Genomic DNA, 19,271 nt, shown 5'->3' on the forward strand with positions numbered 1-19,271 from the left:
AGAATATGCAGAATACAATATAAACAAAAGTCGGCATGTATAATGGTATGAGAAACCCAGCAGCGTACTACCTAGCTCATGCTTCATTTTGTCTATAGTGCCACCTGTGTAAACACTCCAATGACAACAGTCCCCTGCATTTTCCATTTGAGTGTTTGTCAAGCACTTGCCCAAATTGATTACTTATCCTAACGGGTGACGTTTCATCGCTATGGACAGCCAGCAAGGATTGTCAGGCTAGTTTGATTTGTAATTTGCAGTGTTTTTATTTAATTTTGCATGTAAGTAAGTTGGGTAAGTCCTAATCTAAACCGAACATTCATTTTACTATAAATTAATAGACCGTACCACCCATGCATACTGGTATCTTCATGAGTGGTAGCCTTTGTTGATATCCACCCCAAATTCTGTGCTTGCTTAGTGCTTTACTTGCTCGAAACTTTGCAGCAGTTTGGTAGAGATTCTGGATTACTTTTTTGGGTGGGTAAATGGAAAGTTGATCAGCATCTTAGTGTGCCACAGTGAAACTGTAGTGCTAGTGGCTGCCTTGGTAGTTTAGGTAGATTCCCGTCTCTCTTCTTCCTACAGTAGAAAGGAACCCCTGTCTGAGAATAATAAGAGTTTTACCTTGCTGGCTTACATCAGCAGACAACTCCCTCTCGAGATCATACTGACCAAAATTTAGGTCCCCTTGCCATATCCTCTAGCCGAATTGCATTCTATCTTGTCTGATCCTGCAAAGCTGAATTGTTCTGTTGCTTGGCAGTGCGTAAATCAAGGGCAACACAGCAAACAGTGATAACATAGATAATTACTCTTAAATCAGACCAGATGATTACAAAAAACATCAGGTCTTAAAAAAACCCAAAAGTGTTCACACAAATACATGATCCAGCACTAGTTTATAAAAGTCATCCCCTTGTCCTTTGCTTTGTTGTGCTACAAACCAAGGGGTGAGGATGCCAGTGCAAGACTGGCACAGCAGGGTGGGATGGTCCCGTCCCACTCAGCAGAGCGTGGCCAAGCTGCGCATGGGAGAGCTGGCGGCCCAGCCAGGGCAGGAGGCTGTGCATCGCCTTGGCTTTCTCTGGCTCTCGTTGGGGCATGCTCAGAAATCACTGTTAAGAGCCACCTCACTTGTGACACCGGAACTGGCAATAAGCCTCAGACATGGTGAAGACTCTGGGACTGCACGTCCAGGAAGATCAGCCTGGCTTTCTCCATGCACATGTGTAACTGTTTCGCATAAGGGTTAGTCAGATTCTTCAGACCAACTGTAAATATACAAAAGGTCCACTGACATCAAGAGTTTCAGCAAGACATGAAGGAGAGAGACTGAAGAAATCCATACTATGTGCTATTCAAAGTAGGAGTCGGTGCTGCTGTTTGACTGCCTGTATGCTAGAAGATTCCATGTGTCAGGGAACGTTGCTGGGTACTGGAATGTGGTTATTACATGTGCCAGGGATATTTTATTAGTCTAATGATAAACTTTGCCTGTGCTATCTGCACTTCTGGTTTACAGGTGCAGTTTGGGAGTTAGCACGGACCAGGGACTATTCCAATAGCTGGTTGGAAGCGACCACCCTGCCAGTAAGGACGTTTCGTAGCACGCGCGTTGGCAGCTCCACAGCAGCTGGGCACACTGCTAGAGGAGGGTTCAGGGATGCTTTTTTTACTGCTATAGTTGAAACCTTTATGTTAGATTATGCTGATTGGAATATCCTGTAGCAACTAAATATAGGAAACAGGGCAACTAATGCCGTTGTGCCGGAGTGCCTATGTCTAATCATGCTCCCTGTTACACCAGCAGAGTCTGTGTGCAGTGAGACCGAGTTGCATAGCAATTGTGAAGGCAGCAAGGAATAGGACGAGTTTGTGCTCCTCGAGTCAAGGATTTGATTCTTTAGTGAATGTACATAATGATGTCTATAACAGTTTCATGTACATATCCGAGGATATGCGCAGCTTAGAAGCTAGATGCTACCTACGTTTGAGAAGATTCCTCAAAAACTGTGCAAGCCTAAACATGTGAAGCAGTCACTGTAAGTTAATAGGCCTTTTATTGATGCATATTATAATGTCATTTTTTTTCTGAATGTGTTGAAGGATTTGTCTTTTTGTGTATTCAGTAAGAGTGTGCGTGTGTGTATGTGTGTGTGCAAATTTGGTACCTGAAGGTTTTTGGGGGGCTCCTAAATGCCTTGAAAGAAAATGCACATTTTTTTTTGTTTTGTTTAGTAGCTGGTTTTCAAATGTGTTAGAAAAATCATGAATGCCCTGAAGTGAGTGCAGGCTAAGATCTGAATGGAGCACAGGAATCCCTGCAGTTACATTTATGTGCTTACACCGTGATCATTCACTTGTAGCCCAGTGAGCGTTAGAGCTGCTCTTTAAATACTGTGTGTGCGACTGGCTGTTCTCTACGATGGAACACACCGATCAAGCTCATAAGCTGCAAGGCAAATTGTTTTAAATGAATGCCTGCCTTCCTACATCCCAGAACAGTTCATTACATCGATTCAAGTGTAAATTTGGCCTAGAAGGTAAAAGTAGTTCATGGAGAGCAATTCACAACAGAGGGTCATATTCTGATGGTACTTACATAGGTCAAGTACCACTACACTCTACAGATTTTCCCGGTGAAGCTGGATTAGTGTGATTTGAAGTGGTATGCAGCAGACAGCGGGGTATCATAATATGTCTGGGAACATAAGGAAGAATCAGTCAGCTCACGATCTTAATTACGAATGCTTTCCTAGCTCAGCCCTTGCAAGGAAGTAATTTAGATTCAACCAGTCCTCCCATGTTTGTGGTGGCAACAGTGGAGGGCACCCAAGAAAGAAAAACAGTGGTTCCCAGTAATACGTTCATTTACCTTGGGTCAATTTTAGGATCTGTGTCATTAACTTGTTCATGAGATTTTAAATGAAGCAGCACCTTAATGAATATAGTAACCTTCCCATAGTTATCTATAAAGATGATTGTCCACATATCAGACAGCTGAATGTAGCTATTCAATTGATTCAACAAAGTTCTATGACACAAAAATGGCAACTTTTTCATATGTAATTCTGAATTATGCTCTCATGTATGCAAACAATTGTGCCTGACATTTGGTAATTTTTATTTCACAGGATGCTATTTTATGTGTGTGTATATATATACATATATATACATATATACTTTATATTTGCAGCTGACAAACCAGTACTACCTGAATACCTGGTGCTGGATATTAAATAAAAATATATAGCATGTAAAAAAAAAAAACGAAAGAAAACTATTCAAGGCAGCTAATTATGCTTTTACCAAAACCTTCAGCTGTCTCTGGACAGCTAATGAAAGAATTATTTTATAATGTTTATATGTGGATTTTTAAAAAAAAATAAAAAAATAAAAAAAACCAAAAACCCCTCTAGAAACACAGGCAATGTAATACCAGCAACAAGCCAAACAGAAACAGATCAGATGAACTTGCTTTGCTTGAGAATATGGTTGTTACTGAGTTGTTACAAAAAGCTTGGGAGACAGGAGAGGAGACAGGGTGACGTGTAGCACTTAGCGGTGTCTGCGTTTCCAACAGTACGTGAAAGCTGCTCTGGTTTGTAGTGGTTTGAGCCGCGTCTCGATGTTGCAGACTTTGTCTCAGGTAAAACTCCCAGTTGGGGCAGTGAGATTTGTGCTGGGGTAAAATAATTTAATGAGAGTTTCTTGGTGTGTGTTTGTGGTAAATTTACTATTATGCTTCAGTGATGTCTCCTGATGATTTTTCTCCTTCTGTACACTGATGGGTTTAATAATTTAAAAACATAATTAAAGAAATATCTGAACCTAGCTCCCAAGGATATTGCAAGGACTGTCAGCAGGTCACTGGTACCCGACATTTACCACTTTTAAATTGTAAAGAAAGAAAACAAAAGAAAACGCAAACGACTCCCTTCATCCAAGCCAGGGCTTGTGTTAGAGCCTCCATCCATTCTGATGCCGACTGATTCCTTAGGAGTTGTGCCAAATGTTTAAAATGAAACAAACTACCAGCAAAGTAAAAATTCTGCCTCACTAGGGCCTTAGTCTTATCACAGGCTTTGATAGGAACACAGCAAGCCTCTCTTGTGTATATAATATCCTGCTTTAAAATTAGAATGCAGCCCAACCTAAAGCTAATGGGATTTTGTATATAAGGTGTTCTCAGCTGAACTTATGTGAAGTGCATTTCTTACTTTCAACAAAGAGATGGCTATTTTCGATGCTATCCACAACTGTAATATAGCTTTACAGATAGAAATTCAACACATGTAAAAGAAGAGTCATGTTAATGATGGTATTGTAATACAAAACAGTCTTTGCTGTCACCTGCCAATTATAGAATAATCTCAACTTGATCTGAGAATCTTAAATTAAATTTCTCTAATATTAACGTCCTACCATTTCTACTCACAATTCCCTTTCATCTTTCAAATGTAGATAGCCTTATATCCCAAAAGTTGTTTTCGAAGTGGTTGTTGCCCATAAGGGTATTTGGTTTTGCACTGTCTTAAAAAAAAAATCTAAAAAAAAAAATTATCCTTTGCATTCAAATGTGCCTAAAGAAACAAACAAAAAAAATTAAGAAAATGTATATGCTGCCATCTTGCAAATTAGTATGCTCTGTACTCCTGTGTGCCTATAATTAGAAGTCTGTTTCTTCAGAAAGTGCCCATCGGAAAATGAAGGGATAGACCGCTGGTCACGAGACTCGCATTAAGCCACTTTATGTATCACCTTATTGTATATACGACAAAACTAATGCTTTTGTGTGCACTATGTAGTCTGTCAATGGAAAGTCCTTTCTTTGATATAGGCTCAGCTGCCAAAATGTATTTGTTGAAGTATTCTGTTCTTTCACTGATGAATATAAAATTATTGATGTCTTTGTTTTGGTGAGGTGTTTTTTTTTCCCTTTGTTTTGCACCTAAAAAAGTTCTAAAAAAGTCTAAATGAAAAATCTGGTAGGCTACCTGATTGGTGCAAGATTTTTATCAATGTATTTGATGTTGAAAATAAAGAATTAACCAGAGCACTTTGTTTCATTAGTTATCTTTTGCATAGCTTTAAAAATATGCTTCTCTGCTTATTTTTTTCCAGTAGCCAGCAAAATGGTACACTATTTTTTACAGAAACAGAATGTGTCTGTTTCTGTGCATCTAAGTGAAAACTGTTTCTTCGCCTTTCCCAAAAATCATCAATGACAATGTGTTAGGTCTGGTGACCTAATGACGCTTTAATATGCCTAGTATTTTATATGCTTTAAGTTTCTTATTTTGGTTTGTGAAACAGATTATGGTGGAAGAAACAAAATGTGTGAATTTAGCCTTCTGTAGTTGACTTCCTCTTACCGTGAGTTAGCTAATACCAAATAAAATAGCACTGCTTTCCCAAGTGAAAGCTAGTCAGTCCTCAGGGAAAAAAGTTGTCTTGGCTAAGCTGTCAGGAAGGGGATGAAAAGGAAATGAGAGATACTTTTATTGACATAAAAACACTTTAAACTTAGCTCTACTCTGTAAAATCCTCTCAAAGTTATATTTGGTCTTTGCGAAGAATCAAACCAATAATCTATAGCATTGACATACATATGTAGGTATTTCGATAACTGTAGATACATATATATCTATCAGTTATATGGAGAGAATATAGTCCCTATATTGATTTTTTTGATCTATTTGCTATGCTGTGCCGGTTCTGAGTGGGACTGTTGGCTCATAGGTTCTTCTCTTTCCTGACGTGAATATATATGTAAAAGCTCTTTGGTTTTTTGTGATGTTTCACTGTACGTAATATATAAAGAAAAAACGGTAAGGTGATTATTACCTTAATTCTAACTATCACGTTAATGATTAAGACAAGACAGGCTACATACTTTGTCCATGTGAAACCTCACTCAATAGCTTGTGAAACATGAAAGTGAATAGCCTATGCAGACTCCAAAAGAAAGTTGGGGACTGTTGGGATTTGTGAGTGCAGAGTAGAACTGAGCAGTGGTTCCCAATCATCTGACTGACTATGAAGGGCTGTACCAGCTTGACCAGGGAGCTATGATATCCACCCAGCAGGAAGCCTTGGCCTCCCCAGGCTCTGAATCCAGCAGGACTGAGGCAGCTTCCCAGATGGAGCTCTGGTGGGAGCACGCTGCCACCCAGGCGTCAGGCTGCAGGGTGTGCCCTACCCTTATGGCAGCAGTTTGCACGCCTGCGGGACATCTGTGCAGGTAGAGGAACTCCTCTGCCTAGTGATGGAGCTCCAGGAGGAGGCTGAGAATCACCAAGGAGTGAGAGAGGGAGATAGACTGCTGGAGTCACACCCCGCCTTCCCTGAACCAGGCCCCGCAGGCAGAAAGGCCACATGATACAGAGGATTCCCTGTCCTCTCCCTGTCTAGCTGAACAAGGTAACTTAGAGGATAGGGGGCTATGGGAACATATTCCTGCCTGGTGAAGCAGGCGTGTCTCCCCAGTGACTCCCCCACCTTCCCAGGTACCCTTAAAAAATAGGTATGATGCTTTGCAAGAGGAACCCTGTCATGCCAAGGAAGATGATTCAATGTCCACAGAGGTGTTGCCAAGGTTAAGTCAAACTACACCCTGCATCAGAATGTCTTCAGTTAAGAAAAAAAGACAGGTCATTGTCATAGGTGACTCCATCCTGAAGGGAAGGTTCAATACGCAGACCAGACCCACTTCTCAGGGAAGTCTGCTACCTCCCTGGGGCCCAGGCTAAAGATATAAAAAGAAAACTTCCCTCCCTGGTAAGCCCTCCAGATTACTACCCACTACTAATTTTTCAGACAGGTAGTGATGAACTGATCGTAAGAAACCCAAGGGCAAACAAAAGAGAGTTCCAGGCCTTGGGACGACTGGTTAAGGGGTCAGGAGTGCAAGTAGTGCTCTCCTCTGTCATTCCAGTTGCAGGGAAGGATGAGGGAAGCAACAGAAAGAGACAGGAGATCAATACCTGGCTCTGAGCCTCGTGTCAGTCGCAGGACTTTTTGGTTTTTTTGATCATGGGTTAGTTTACATGACAGGCCTGCTGGAGAAAGACGGGGTACACCTGTCTCAAAGGGGAAAAGGATATTTGCACAGGAGTTGGCAGGGCATTAAATTGAGCGGGCGTTACACTAGTGTTGAAGGGAGAAAGGGATGAAACCAGGTTCCTTAGAGGTAAGCCTGGTGGTGGTGAGCCAATGTCTGTGGGACGGGATGCTAGTGAGGTCCCTTGGTCTGCTGACTCAGTGAAGGCAGGGGATGGAGATTCATGCAGCAGCAGAGATGCGAGGGTCATTGATGGGTTAGAAACTATGGCTGTGCCTGGGAACGGACAGGTAGAATTAAGGCTTCTCCCAGCAAAAAGGTGGCAGGATGAGGAGCCCAACTGAAGTGCTTCTACGCTAATGCGCGTGGCATGGGCAACAAACACGAGGAGCTGCAAGCCATTGTGCATCAGGAAAACCATGATGTAGTCACCGTCACAGAAACGTGGTGGGATGACTCACATGACCGGAGTTCTGCAATTAGATGGCTACAAACTCTTCAGATGGGACAGGCAAGGAAAGAGAGGAGGTGGGGTGGCTCTGTATGTTAGGGAGAATTATGACTGTCAAGAACTTAATGATTGTGACAGTAGCATTGAGTGTTTATGGGCAAAAATCAGGGGGAGGGCCAACAAGGCAGATATCATGGTGGGAGTCTGTTATAGACCACCCAACCAGGCTGTAGAGCTAGGTGAAATATTTTACAAGCAGGTGGGAGAAGTCTCAAGATCACTAGCCCTTGTCCTCGTGGGAGACTTCAACCTACCAGATTATCTGCTGGGAATACAATACAGCTGAAAGGGAACTGTCTAGGAGGTTTTGGAGCGTGTTGAGGATAACTTCCTGACACAGCTGGTGAGGGAACTGACTAGGGAAGGAGCCCTTCTGGACTTGTTGTTTGTAAGCAGAGAAGGACTTGGGGGGGATGTGATAGTTGAAGGCCATTTTGGGCATAGTGATAACAAAATTACAGTGTTTTGAATTCTTAGAGAAGCAAGGCAGCAGACCTGCCACCTTGGACTTCTGGAGGGCAGCCTTTTGTCTTTTTAGGAACTTGCTTGACAGAGTCCCTTGGGAGGCAGTCTTGAAGGGCAAAGGTGTACAAGAAGGCTGGACATTTTTCAAGAAGGAAGTCTTAAAGGCACAGGAGCAGGCTGTCCCCATGTGCCGAAAAACAAGTGGTGGGGAAAAAAGACTGGCCTGGCTGAACAGAGAGATAACAGTTACAACTCAGGTGAAAAAAAGAGAGGTTATGGCCTTTGAAAGAAGGGGTAGGCCTCCCAGGAAAACTACAAAGATGTTGTAAGGCTACGTAGGGAGAAAATTAGAAGGGCCAAAGCACAACTAGAACTTAACCTGGCTTTGGATGTTAAAAACAATAAAAAGAGTTTCTATAAATATATTAGTAATAAAAGGAGGTCTAAGGAGAATCTCCATCTTTTATTAGATGGGGTGGTAACATGGTGACAAAGGATGAGGAGAAGGCTGAGGTACTTAATGCCTTCTTTGCCTCAGTCTTTAGTAGTAGAAGTGGTTTTTCCTGAGGGTACTGAGGGATGTGGCGGAAGTGCTCACTGAGCCACTTTCCATCATTTACCAGCAGTCCTGCCAAACTGGGGAGGTCCCAGTTGACCAGCATCTAGCAAATGTGATGCCCATCCACAAGAAGGGCCTGAAGGAGGATCCGGGGCACTGTCAGTCTGGCCTTGGTACCTGGGAAGGTTATGGAACAGATCAACCTGAGTGCCATTACGTGGAACATGAAAGACATCCAGACAATCAGGCCCAGTCAGCATGGGTTCATGAAAGGCAGGTCGTGCTTGAAAAACCTGATCTACTTCTATGACAAAGTGACCCACTTGGTGGATGAGGGAAAGGCTGTGTGTGTTGTCTACCTGGACTTTAGTAAAGCCTTTGAAAAGTTTTCCTACAGCATTCTCCTGGAGAAACTGGGTGCCGATGGCTTGGATGGGAGTACTCTTCACTGGGTAAAAAACTTGTTGGAGGGCTGGGCCCTGAGAGTGGTGGTATATACGTTTAAATCCAGTTGGTGGTCAGTCACGAGTGGTGTTCCCCAGGACTTGTTATTAGGGCCAGTTCTCTATAGTATCTTTATCAATGATCTGGATGAGGGGATCGAGTGCACCCTCAGTAAGTTTGCAGATGACACCAAGTTGGGTGGGAGTGTTGATCTGCTTGAGGGTAGGAAGGCTCTACAGAGGGACCTGGGCAGGCTGGATCGATGGGCCGAGGCCAATGGTATAAGGTTCAACAAGGCCAAGTGATGGGTCCTGCACTTGGGGCACAACAACCCCCTGCACCGTTACAAGCTTGGGGAAGAGTGGCTGGAGAGCTGCCTGGCAGAAAAGGACCTGGGGGTATTGGTCAATGGATGGCTGAATATGAGCCAGCAGCGTGCCCAGGTGGCCAAGGCGGCCAACAGCATCCTGGCCTGTATCAGGAACAGTGTGGTGAGTAGAACTCAGGAAGTGATTGTCCCCCTGTACTTGGCACTGGTGAGGCCCCGTCTTGAGTACTGTGTTCAGTTCTGGGCCCCTCACCACAAAAAACCACATTGAGGTGGTGGAGCAGGTCCAGAGAAGGGCAATGAAGCTGGTGAGGGGTCTAGAGCACAAATCTTATAAGGAGCAGCTGAGGGAGCTGGGGTTGTTCAGCCTGGAGAAAAGGAGGCTGAGGGGAGACCTTATCACTCTCTACAACTACCTGAAAGGAGGATGTAGAGAGGTGGGGGTCGGTCTCTTCTCACAAGCAACAGGCGATAGGAGAAGAGGAAATGGCCTTAAGTTGCACCAGGGGAGGCTTAGACTGGATATTAGGAAAAATTTTTACACTGAAAGGGTTCTCAAGCATTGGAAGAGGCTGCCCAGGGAAGTGGTGGAATTGTCATCCCTGGAGGTATTTAGAAGATGGGTAGACATAGTGCTTAGCGATATGGTTTAGTGATGGTTTTTGTCAGTGTTAGGGTGATGGTTGGACTCAATGATCTTAAAGGTCCCTTCCAACCTAGACAATTCTATGAGTCTGTGATTCTATGACTGTTTTGCAACATTCTTTCATGACAAAGAGCTTAACTGAGAGTTGATACTTTGGCCACGAAGGGTGGGCGAGAGTAATACCAATTAATTGTACGTGTACATGTGCTCAAAATAATAAAATTGTTTTCAATGCTGACTCAAAATCTGACAACATTCAATGGTTTTATACAATATTTTATATACAGGACCAAATGAACACTGAGGTCAAATGCTCTTACCATTCATGGAGAACTGGCTTAAGATGGCAGCTGCTACCTGACACTGAACTCACAGACTTAATACGAAAAAAGCAGCTAGACAGGAGAATACTCCTGTAAAATCAAAGGCCTGACACTCCTAAATTAAAACCCAAACAGTTAAAGTCTGAGCGTATTTACATCTGCACAAATTGTGCCAATTTCAATGGGCGAAGGATTACACAATACCTGGAGATCAGGCAGTCTTTTGCCCATCTCTTTCTGGAGTACGGCGTGACCACACAGTACGGCTGAGCTGGGAAGGCATCTCTGGAGATTGTCTAGTCCAATTCCTGGCTCAAAGATAGGTCACCTACAGAACATTGCAAAAAAAGGGGACTCTACTGCTACTCTGAGCAACCTGTTCCAGTGTTTGACCACCTGCACATTAAAAAAATGTTTTCCTGTACTCAGATGGAATTTCCTGTGGTTTAATTTGTACCCATTGCCTCTTGCCCTGTCAGTGGGCACAACCAAAAAGAGTCTGTCTCCCTCTTCATTGCTCAGACCTTGCTTGTTCAGACTTCCCCCCACAGAGGAGGAACCCACCAGGAAAAGAGCCTCTGCAGCCAGGCACTGGGCACATTTCCACAGCCAGGAGCCGGCTGGGACTCTGGCTTCATTCCTGATTTCTTACATCTGTTGGCTGAAGTAATTTGAGAAATCATACAGCAAGGACATATCACTGCAGAGCTCTTGCAGCTGAAACTCCTGGGTCACCTTTACTGGTCCCATCACTCTCGCTTCCCTCACTACAAACACGGCGCCTTGCAGAGCAGCTGCCTACTCCCTTGAGGGGGCCCATATACATGCACAGAGCCGTATACGTTGGACTCCTCCCACACCCTTGCTTTCTCTCTTTCCTAACATGTAAGTGATGCATGTCTTGTTCCAGTGTATTTTATTCTATTTAACTAATTAGAAAGGTATGACATAGTTAAGGCATCATTGAAGAACGTATCTCACTGCTTTCACTTTCCTGTTAACTAAAGCAATCCCCTTGTTATACAATGACAACAGCTTCTTCATGGGCTAAACCTTGGTGTTTGCAGTCAGTGGGGCACCCAACCCCTTTAAAAGCTTTGTGGCCATGCTTATTCTTCAAAATTAAATGATGATTTATTGGATTTTTTTTCCTTGTTTGTTTGTGGTGGTTTTTTTTCATCCAGATCCTGCCACATTAGAAGCTCCATGAAACAGCTGTTTCTTAGGCTGGAAAAGTCTCTTTACTCTGCATTACACTGCTTGTCTGTACCACTCAGGCAGTGAAGAGGAGAAGAAAATCCTCCCATGTAACACTCATCAGCGTGCTCACAGAGAAAGAGTGCCTGCGGAAGGATGCTGCACGGTTTTTCTCATGCCCGGCCAGGCTCCAATTTCTACCATTCACTGTGGCATCCTGCAGACAAAGAGGTTCAAGTGTAAAAATGTTCATGAAGTCTTCAGGAAAATTGACCATCAAAATAATAACATTTGGCACTTATCTCAGCAGAAGCAAGGCTAACTGGCTCTCATGTCCCTGTGAGATCTGTATGTTGCAGTATTTAGGTGTCACTCTGCTAATGTCTTCATTTCTGCAGGCATACTGGGAATATAAAATTTATCTCCTGTTGTTTTCCATTCCTACACATTTGCGCACCACTCCAGCACGTTACCATTTTAAACAGCTGAAAAATGTGCATGTGAGGAAAGGTTGTGCTTTCAGGATTTTTTTTAAGACATATTTTGCAATACATGCTTGGGACTGTAGGATATTTAGCTCCTCTACATACAAAGACTGAGTGCTCCTTTCTAAGACAGAAATGCTTGCGCCTTCTCAGATGTCTTCTTTATTTTCCACTCACCTCTTGAGAATGTGTGCTGTCCATGGAAAGGTGAAACAAGTATGTTATACCACAGAGGTAAGCAAAAAGTGCTACCCACTTCGCAGTGAGGGTCACAGTAAGGCACGTAAAAGCTTAAAAGTTTAGGCATCCTTACGAAAGCAGAAAAGTTTGAGGTCCAGTCTGCCTTTGCAGGATTATTTTTTGCTTATGTTAAACCTGAAAATAGGAAAAGAAACTGCAGCTCCAAAACGTCTTTGTATCTGTCTCAACCAAAATACTACAGCATCATGCTGTATTCCAGTACTTTTTCCCCCCCCCTTGCCCCCATGGTCTGCACACCTGGCTGCACAGTGCTTCAAGTTTAGCAAAGGAGTCAAAGTTACAACCCTGTGTTTTAACTTGCAGCTCAATGGTCAGGAGAGCCTCTCAGACAGTGTTTGAATTATTTAAAAAGAAAATACTACAAACATGAATGTCCTATTTCTTGGATGGGCTTGTGAGCACTTATAGAAAAAAGGGGGACGCTGGTAGCTTTCCTTTCAGCTGGTTTTTTTTTTTTTTTAAATATCCTTTCTAAAAACAATGGAATGAAAACCCCCACAATTACAACATCAATAATAGCAGTCTCCCAGGAATTACAACGTGCCTGAAAATGCAAAGAGCCTGACTTGAGAAACTTTTGTGCAAACTACGTCCACATCTGCGTCATCCCTGACACAGAAGAGTCGGTGGCTCACTTCTTCTCCCCCAACGCCACTTCTGATACAAGAAATGGACAATACTTTCCTAAAGTCTCCTCCCTCTTACAAAAATTAAATGTCATTGTTTATTCAGATCTCATTCTGGTAAAATTCATTTGCTACATATCAGGTCTTTTTTTCAGATTTTTACTGAATCAAGTAGTTTTGACCAGTTCATTTTTTGAATGATATATTAAGCAGCACCAAACAACAGAAGTCACAGCTTTCAGTTCCTGTCTGCTTTTAGAGTAACAATTTAATATAATTTGGATTTCTATCATTTAACCAAGCCCTAGTCTATGATAAGTCTTCAGTGCTTAAGCTTGCAGTTATTAATTTCCTTTTATATTGTTTCACGGATTTTTATCTACTGCTTTTTTTTTGTAAAGACAAATTAATTCTGTCAACTATTGACTATTTCTGTCAACTTCAGACCATTTGTACTCCTAACACTGTCAGACGTCTCTAAATATCACTTTTCAGTCGGCCTTCAGATTTTGTAAAGCACGCTCCACAAACAAAACTCCACAAACAAATGCAGTAAGTTCAGGGCAAATAGTGCTCATTATTTTGCACTTCTGTCATTTTAAGCATAATGAGATAGTGCCTTGATATTACTGCATGATCTGGAGTCGCTGAGCAACCAGTTTCCATTATGCCTTTAAACACCCACTAGTTATGAGATGACTACAGGCCAGCAAGTAGGGTTCAGAGTTGCAAGATACATCAAGCTCTGGGGGTGATTACACCTTTACAGCAGCTACTGCAACTATCTACAGTAGAAAATAGGGAAAAATATAACGCAATAATGACTGGAGTTCCCCAAGACACAGAGTCTACTTTCTCTATGCTTGAGCACGTGCCTTCGACACAGATCCAGAGTTCTGTGGCTCCTGTACTGCCTTTCCTCATGCCTTTCAGCCAGGGCTCAAGGCACATTACCAGAAATCAGCTCCTTGTATTTGCAGAGGCCACGTAGGTGAGGTGCTTTAGAAAGAGGGTAGATGACAGGTTGCAAACTTAGCACAGAGACAGGGCATCTCAGACTCTAACTTGTGCATTTCTTGAAGACTTGGTCCACATCAAGTCCTCTGTAGCAGTGTCCCAAGGAGACAGAGGTAGGCAGAGAGAGTAGCTTGACATTATCAGGATGAGAAAGATGCCCAGGCTGCAAAGCTGGCTAGTGCCACTGGCTGCAATGCTTGACAGCTTTCTGGGTGCGGGTTTTTTCCCCCTGCAGTTGCCCCATTTACCCTGGTTCATGCTGTGGCAATCAACGCATATGCTGATGTTGCATTGGGATTTGCAACTCAAGCTAGACCTTCAAGTCACTGGTGCTCCTGGGATGGAGCTTGATTAAACAGGATCCTGTGAAATGCCTGGCCATTTGTTTCTGTTTTCACTTCTTCGGGCCAGGTTTTAGGATCAAGATCCAGTTCTGGAAAATCACATTGAAGTCATAATGGAATTGGTTGAGGACCAGGAAGTTCCTTTTGGAGGAGTCTATTGCTCAAAGCACTTCAACTGGTCAGATGTTGATTTTGTCCAGAATTAAGACTGAAAGTCCCAAAAGTAAGACATCCGAAGTGGCACTCAAGGGATCCTCTAATCTGCTGGCACAAACTGCCTGCAATTCCCTTGAGATGTCATCTTATAGGCTGTCATTCCTATCTTTGAAGGTATGGGAGATTTAGGATTTGCAAATAGGTGTTTTTCCTGTGTATGACGTTTTTGTAATGTGTGTCTATCACTGTCTGTGACTGACTTATTCACAGGTGGCGTAGAGAGTTTGCTGTTTACTGGGAGGATTGCTCTATGTGAGCAGATCACTTGGGGTCAAAAGGAAGTCTTCTATATCTAACTTCTCTTTCAAACCAACAGGTAATACTTCGAAACTGTAGCTAGCTCTGTGGTTAGAGCTCGGAGCTTGAGGCTATGAACAGAAGCAGCTTTGCTGTGAAACCTGCATAGCAGGAACACTCTCCGCCTTCCAGTTCATCAGCAAGACAGAGGTGAGACAGTGCATGTGTGCCCTGCAGGTAATCATCAGCCAAAAATGCGCTGAACTTGAAAGGGCTACTGACACTTGATGATGTGACCTTCCAAATTCTTTACTTCCTTTAATTATCATCACTTCTTTTCTTTTCCTGCTTAGCCCTAACTCTATTTAAGGAATTAATTGTGAAAAGTTCCTATGATCTCACATCAGTTTTCCCCTGGCATATTTAACCAGCTAACCTCCACTCCTCTGGCATTTCGTCACTTTCTCATACTCCCTAGACTGAACATTTCAAGAGGTGAGAGAAAATAAAAGGGCATGACCATCATGAACGAGATGGAATCATTCCCCCCCCCCCCCCCCACTTCATTTTAGTGAAATGCCCCTAGGAGCTTAAGTGAGGTGTACAATTTCTGCTTTCCTTCTGCAGAAGACAGGCCATTCTTCCCTAGGCATCAGGAAAGTGGGTAAGGCATTCAAACAATTAAGGGATGCAGGGGCTACACAGTGGCAAAATAGCTGGTAAAATTCATATGTCAGGTTGCAATTCAAAGCATGCTAGATGCTACCCTGTACACTTTTGATAAAGTACTTTATTAATTCTGACAGCATCTGACATCATTCAAACTGAACTCTCTTCCTTGCACTTCTCTCCTTCCCTGGCCAGCTTGTTTCAAACCTCCCTGCCTCTCCCTCAGTTTTTAAATACTTAAGTAATGAACACAGGTTTCATCTGTGACTTTTTGCCTGGTTCCGTCAACAGACTGCTCTTCCATAGGATCACCAATAGTTGGCTGGAAAACAGGAGACAAAGTCAGGCTGAGATCCTTATTTCTCACTAAATTAGTCCTTTTACTCTTTTCAGTGTTTCCTTTTAAAAGAAAACAAAAATATCTCTCAACAAAAAAAATTAACTACCAAAACCAGGGACTGGCTGATGAAAGGATGTCTAAAGCATGCAAAGATCTGGACTAAGAGGTTTGACAAACTACAGAATTATTCACGTAGGTGCACTGATTACCATTGACTAAAGTACGTCACCAAAGAGAACACTATCAGAAAAGAGAGGAGGGGTCAATCTTATGTCAGGCCTGCTGCAAGTAACAGCTCACCCTCGCACCCCAGAAGTGTGTTCCTTATCTTTGTCTACTCAGAATCAGTGATTATGGATACTAATCTAGCCTAGCATAAATTCTGAATACCAACGAAGGAAACTGCCAGTCCAAGTCTGGGTCTCAGACATTGCAGATACTTTGCTGACATACAAAGTCCTTTTCAGGAAAACGTTAACGTTACACTTACCTGGAAAGGAAACTTTATTTTGGCTCCTCCAAATGCTGGAGTTGAGCTTGTGGTACTCTACCTCTGACCACCCTCCTCTCATACCAGCTCAAATGATGACATCCCAGAAAAGTAATCCTACATAACAGCAATTAATGTGCTTGTATTTTCTTCTGGCTTTTTTATTTATATTTGGTAGGCCAATATATTCTAAGTAAAAACATTTAACTTGCAGGAAAAATTCACGTTGTGTCTCATGGCTTAAAAAATCCCAAACATATTAAAGAGCAGTAAATTAGAGACATGATCTGTATTTTTTTCAAAATTGAAAAGATTCTGAAACTAGTTGAGTTCAGACTGCTAAATTGGGCAAAGTGTCTACCACTGCTCAGACTGCAAGTTTTCTGCAATATTTCTGAAAAATTTATGAGTCTTCAATTTGTTACGTTTTTCTGTTATTAGAATCATAGAATGTGTTGGGTTGGAAGGGACCTCTAAAGGTCATCGAGTCCAACCCCCCCTGCAGTAAGGAGGGACATCTTCAGCTAGATCAGGCTGCTCAGAGCCTCCTCAAGCCTGGCCTTGAATGTCTCCAGGGATGGGGCCTCCACCACCTCTCTGGGCAACCTGTGCCAGCGTCTCACCACCCTCACTGTAAAGAACTTCTTCCTAATGATGCTTATGTTTTAGGCATATTCCACTAGACTAACTATTGGTAAAGCATAAACATCTATCTTGGTATTAAGCTGCTATGGAGAATATTGAGAAGTTTCCAGTACACCCACAGGAAAAAATCTGCTTCAGTGCAGACTGGTACAATCTCAACTGCCAAAGGTTGCACTTGACTGCATACGTAAACACACACACACACACACTCACGGAGAGAGAAACAATACACGAGTGAGAATGAACTTCAAGAAGCAGAGCTTGAGAAAAAAAGCAACCTGAAGTGACCAATCACTAATTCAAAATAGAGACTGCTTTCAATAGCAGCACAACTTCTAATGTGATACTTTCCCATGTACTTTACCATTTGTCAAGTTTTCCAGATCTTCTTATTCAAACACATACCTAATACCATTAATTTGTTACAGCATTTTTTAATTCTTTTTAGAAGTGCAGCATATGTACGTTTTCTAATTTTTTTTATACCATACATATCTCATTCTAAACTTAGAGGTTTCCATAGTTGTCATTAAAAAGCACGTAGACAAAATATTTTATGGTATCTATAATAAATGCAAAGAAATCAATACAAACAAAACTTGGCTTAGCAAACTGTACATACATAAATATGTCCTTTGTTTTTCAACTTGACATTCAACATTTTTCCTCATAAAACCTTTTATGATCTTATTTATTACATCCATTTTTTAAACCATAAAAAAAGTGCTTCTCAGATTTACACCTTGTGCATCCAAAGCAAAAGTTAGAACACCATGCCCGAAACAGAAACCACGGGGAATAATACGTTGCCATACAAGACCCTTTAAAATTTTATGTTACAAATGCTCTAAAATTTCTTTAGCATTGGTTATTTTGTATACCGTAGATACTGAGAGGGTATTTAACAAAGACTGGCTAATGGCTCATTTAGAGCAGCACACAGGAAAGGATCTACAGTATCAAGTCCTTGGCTATGCATAGTACAGGGCAATGACCTGGATATAAAGTGGCTAAAAGATCCAGAATGCTGGACAGAAGGACATTTCCCTCATACACGTCACATCCTCCTTAGTACCCAGGATGCGAGTATTGAAACGATGCTACTCAGGTAATACATTGTGCAGTTTGATACCGATATACTGATGCGTTACTAGCTGAGTGCCAGCAGAGAATGATATGGACGCAGCGGTGGTTACAGCAGGTAGGTAAAGCTGCCACACTGAATCCTGTCACCCTTTAAAAACCATCCTGCCTCTCAGCTAGCACTCCAGCAAGGTCACCCGCTGTCTCACGAGTCTCCTTCATAACGGAGGTGGACCATTCACGTATTTTAGCATGGGGTGGAAAGAGCGGGCAAAGTTGTTGGCCATAGTACAGCTGTAGTCCTCCTTGGTCATTGGCACCAGGCAAGCCAGCCCGATCAGGAGCAGCAAGAGGAGCTGAAGTGGCAGAGCAGCTCTGAGGACTCTGAGGAAGAAGGACGGGCGCTGGCATGCTGGCCCAGCCTCAGAAGGGGAGGAACCTGAGCCACCTCTTGTGGACCTGAGAAAAGAGGACGGACAGGTGAATACGCTAAAACGTTACTGTGGCAGAGGCTGCCCTCGGGCACTCAGCCTTCCTGAAGGCTGGTTTACTATTTGTACAGACTTCGATTGACAACCGCAGTGGTATTTTTCACTGAACATGCTATTTCCCTAACACCTTTAAGAGACCCCGTATTTCTAGACTGGGTAGGAAAACGCCAAACGATCACAATAGAATGGTCTTTGCGACTTCACAGCCCCTTCATCAGTTCTGGGGAAGACTCTCCACTTACAAGCACTGTGCTCCAGAGAAGGGGAGAATAAAAGGTGGGCCATACCTGTCAACATGTGTTCAATGCCTCCTCATTTAAAACGGCAGTTGCATTTGGTTTGCAGAAGTTTCTACATTCATTTCTGTATATAGTATCCGCAAGGGTATAATGCATTAAGTTTCAGTTACATCGACCTTCAATTCACCAATATGCAGGCAATGGGAACTCATTTTCCACAAAGTCCATTGTATTTTGAATCTTGCACTGAATCAGCGGTCAAAATCTATTTGCTCAACTGACTTGACACCATCATCTTCCGAATGATTTTCTCCCTTGTGTCGATGGACCTGACTTGAAATGGCACATATCCATCACAGTATGATGGGAGAGGCGAGACCTACTGCAAACATTTCCAAAGGGACACTTCAAATTAAGCACAAAAATTCAATCTATTTTTTAATGAAGGATAAAGACTTATATTTCACATTTTCCTTTTTGAATGAAACCGTCAGAGCTCTAACATACAGATGACAGATTTTGAGGTAAGCGGGTGACTGAAAAGAGTGATTATCCAAGTTAAAGTCTGAAAGTCTCAGTGTGCTAATTA

The 19,271-nt window shown here is 42.6% G+C and overlaps 2 protein-coding genes across 15 annotated transcripts in view; one reads left to right on the forward strand and one right to left on the reverse strand.

The window, feature by feature from the left end:
- Positions 1 to 5,049, forward strand: part of ESR1 (estrogen receptor 1) — a 172,415-nt gene extending 167,366 nt beyond the window's left edge. The window contains 1 exon segment of the mRNA XM_063329315.1: positions 3 to 5,049. Within this exon segment, the coding sequence (XP_063185385.1) occupies positions 3 to 43 (41 nt within the window). The 3' untranslated portion in view covers positions 44 to 5,049.
- Positions 5,050 to 15,323: 10,274 nt separating this feature from the next.
- The window catches only part of SYNE1 (spectrin repeat containing nuclear envelope protein 1), a 308,297-nt gene continuing 304,349 nt past the window's right edge, over positions 15,324 to 19,271 (reverse strand). For 9 of the 14 annotated variants that reach the window (XM_063329317.1, XM_063329326.1, XM_063329329.1 and 6 more), the window contains one exon: positions 15,325 to 18,411. In XM_063329317.1, coding sequence (XP_063185387.1) covers positions 18,171 to 18,411 — 241 coding nt within the window. In that variant the 3' untranslated portion in view covers positions 15,325 to 18,170. Of the gene's footprint in view, positions 18,412 to 19,271 lie in introns of all 14 variants that reach the window. The other 5 variants (XM_063329328.1, XM_063329327.1, XM_063329325.1 and 2 more) reach the window with 3 other exon arrangements.

The sequence above is a fragment of the Chroicocephalus ridibundus genome, chromosome 3 (genome assembly GCF_963924245.1).
Source record: "Chroicocephalus ridibundus chromosome 3, bChrRid1.1, whole genome shotgun sequence".
Lineage (NCBI taxonomy): Eukaryota > Metazoa > Chordata > Aves > Charadriiformes > Laridae > Chroicocephalus > Chroicocephalus ridibundus.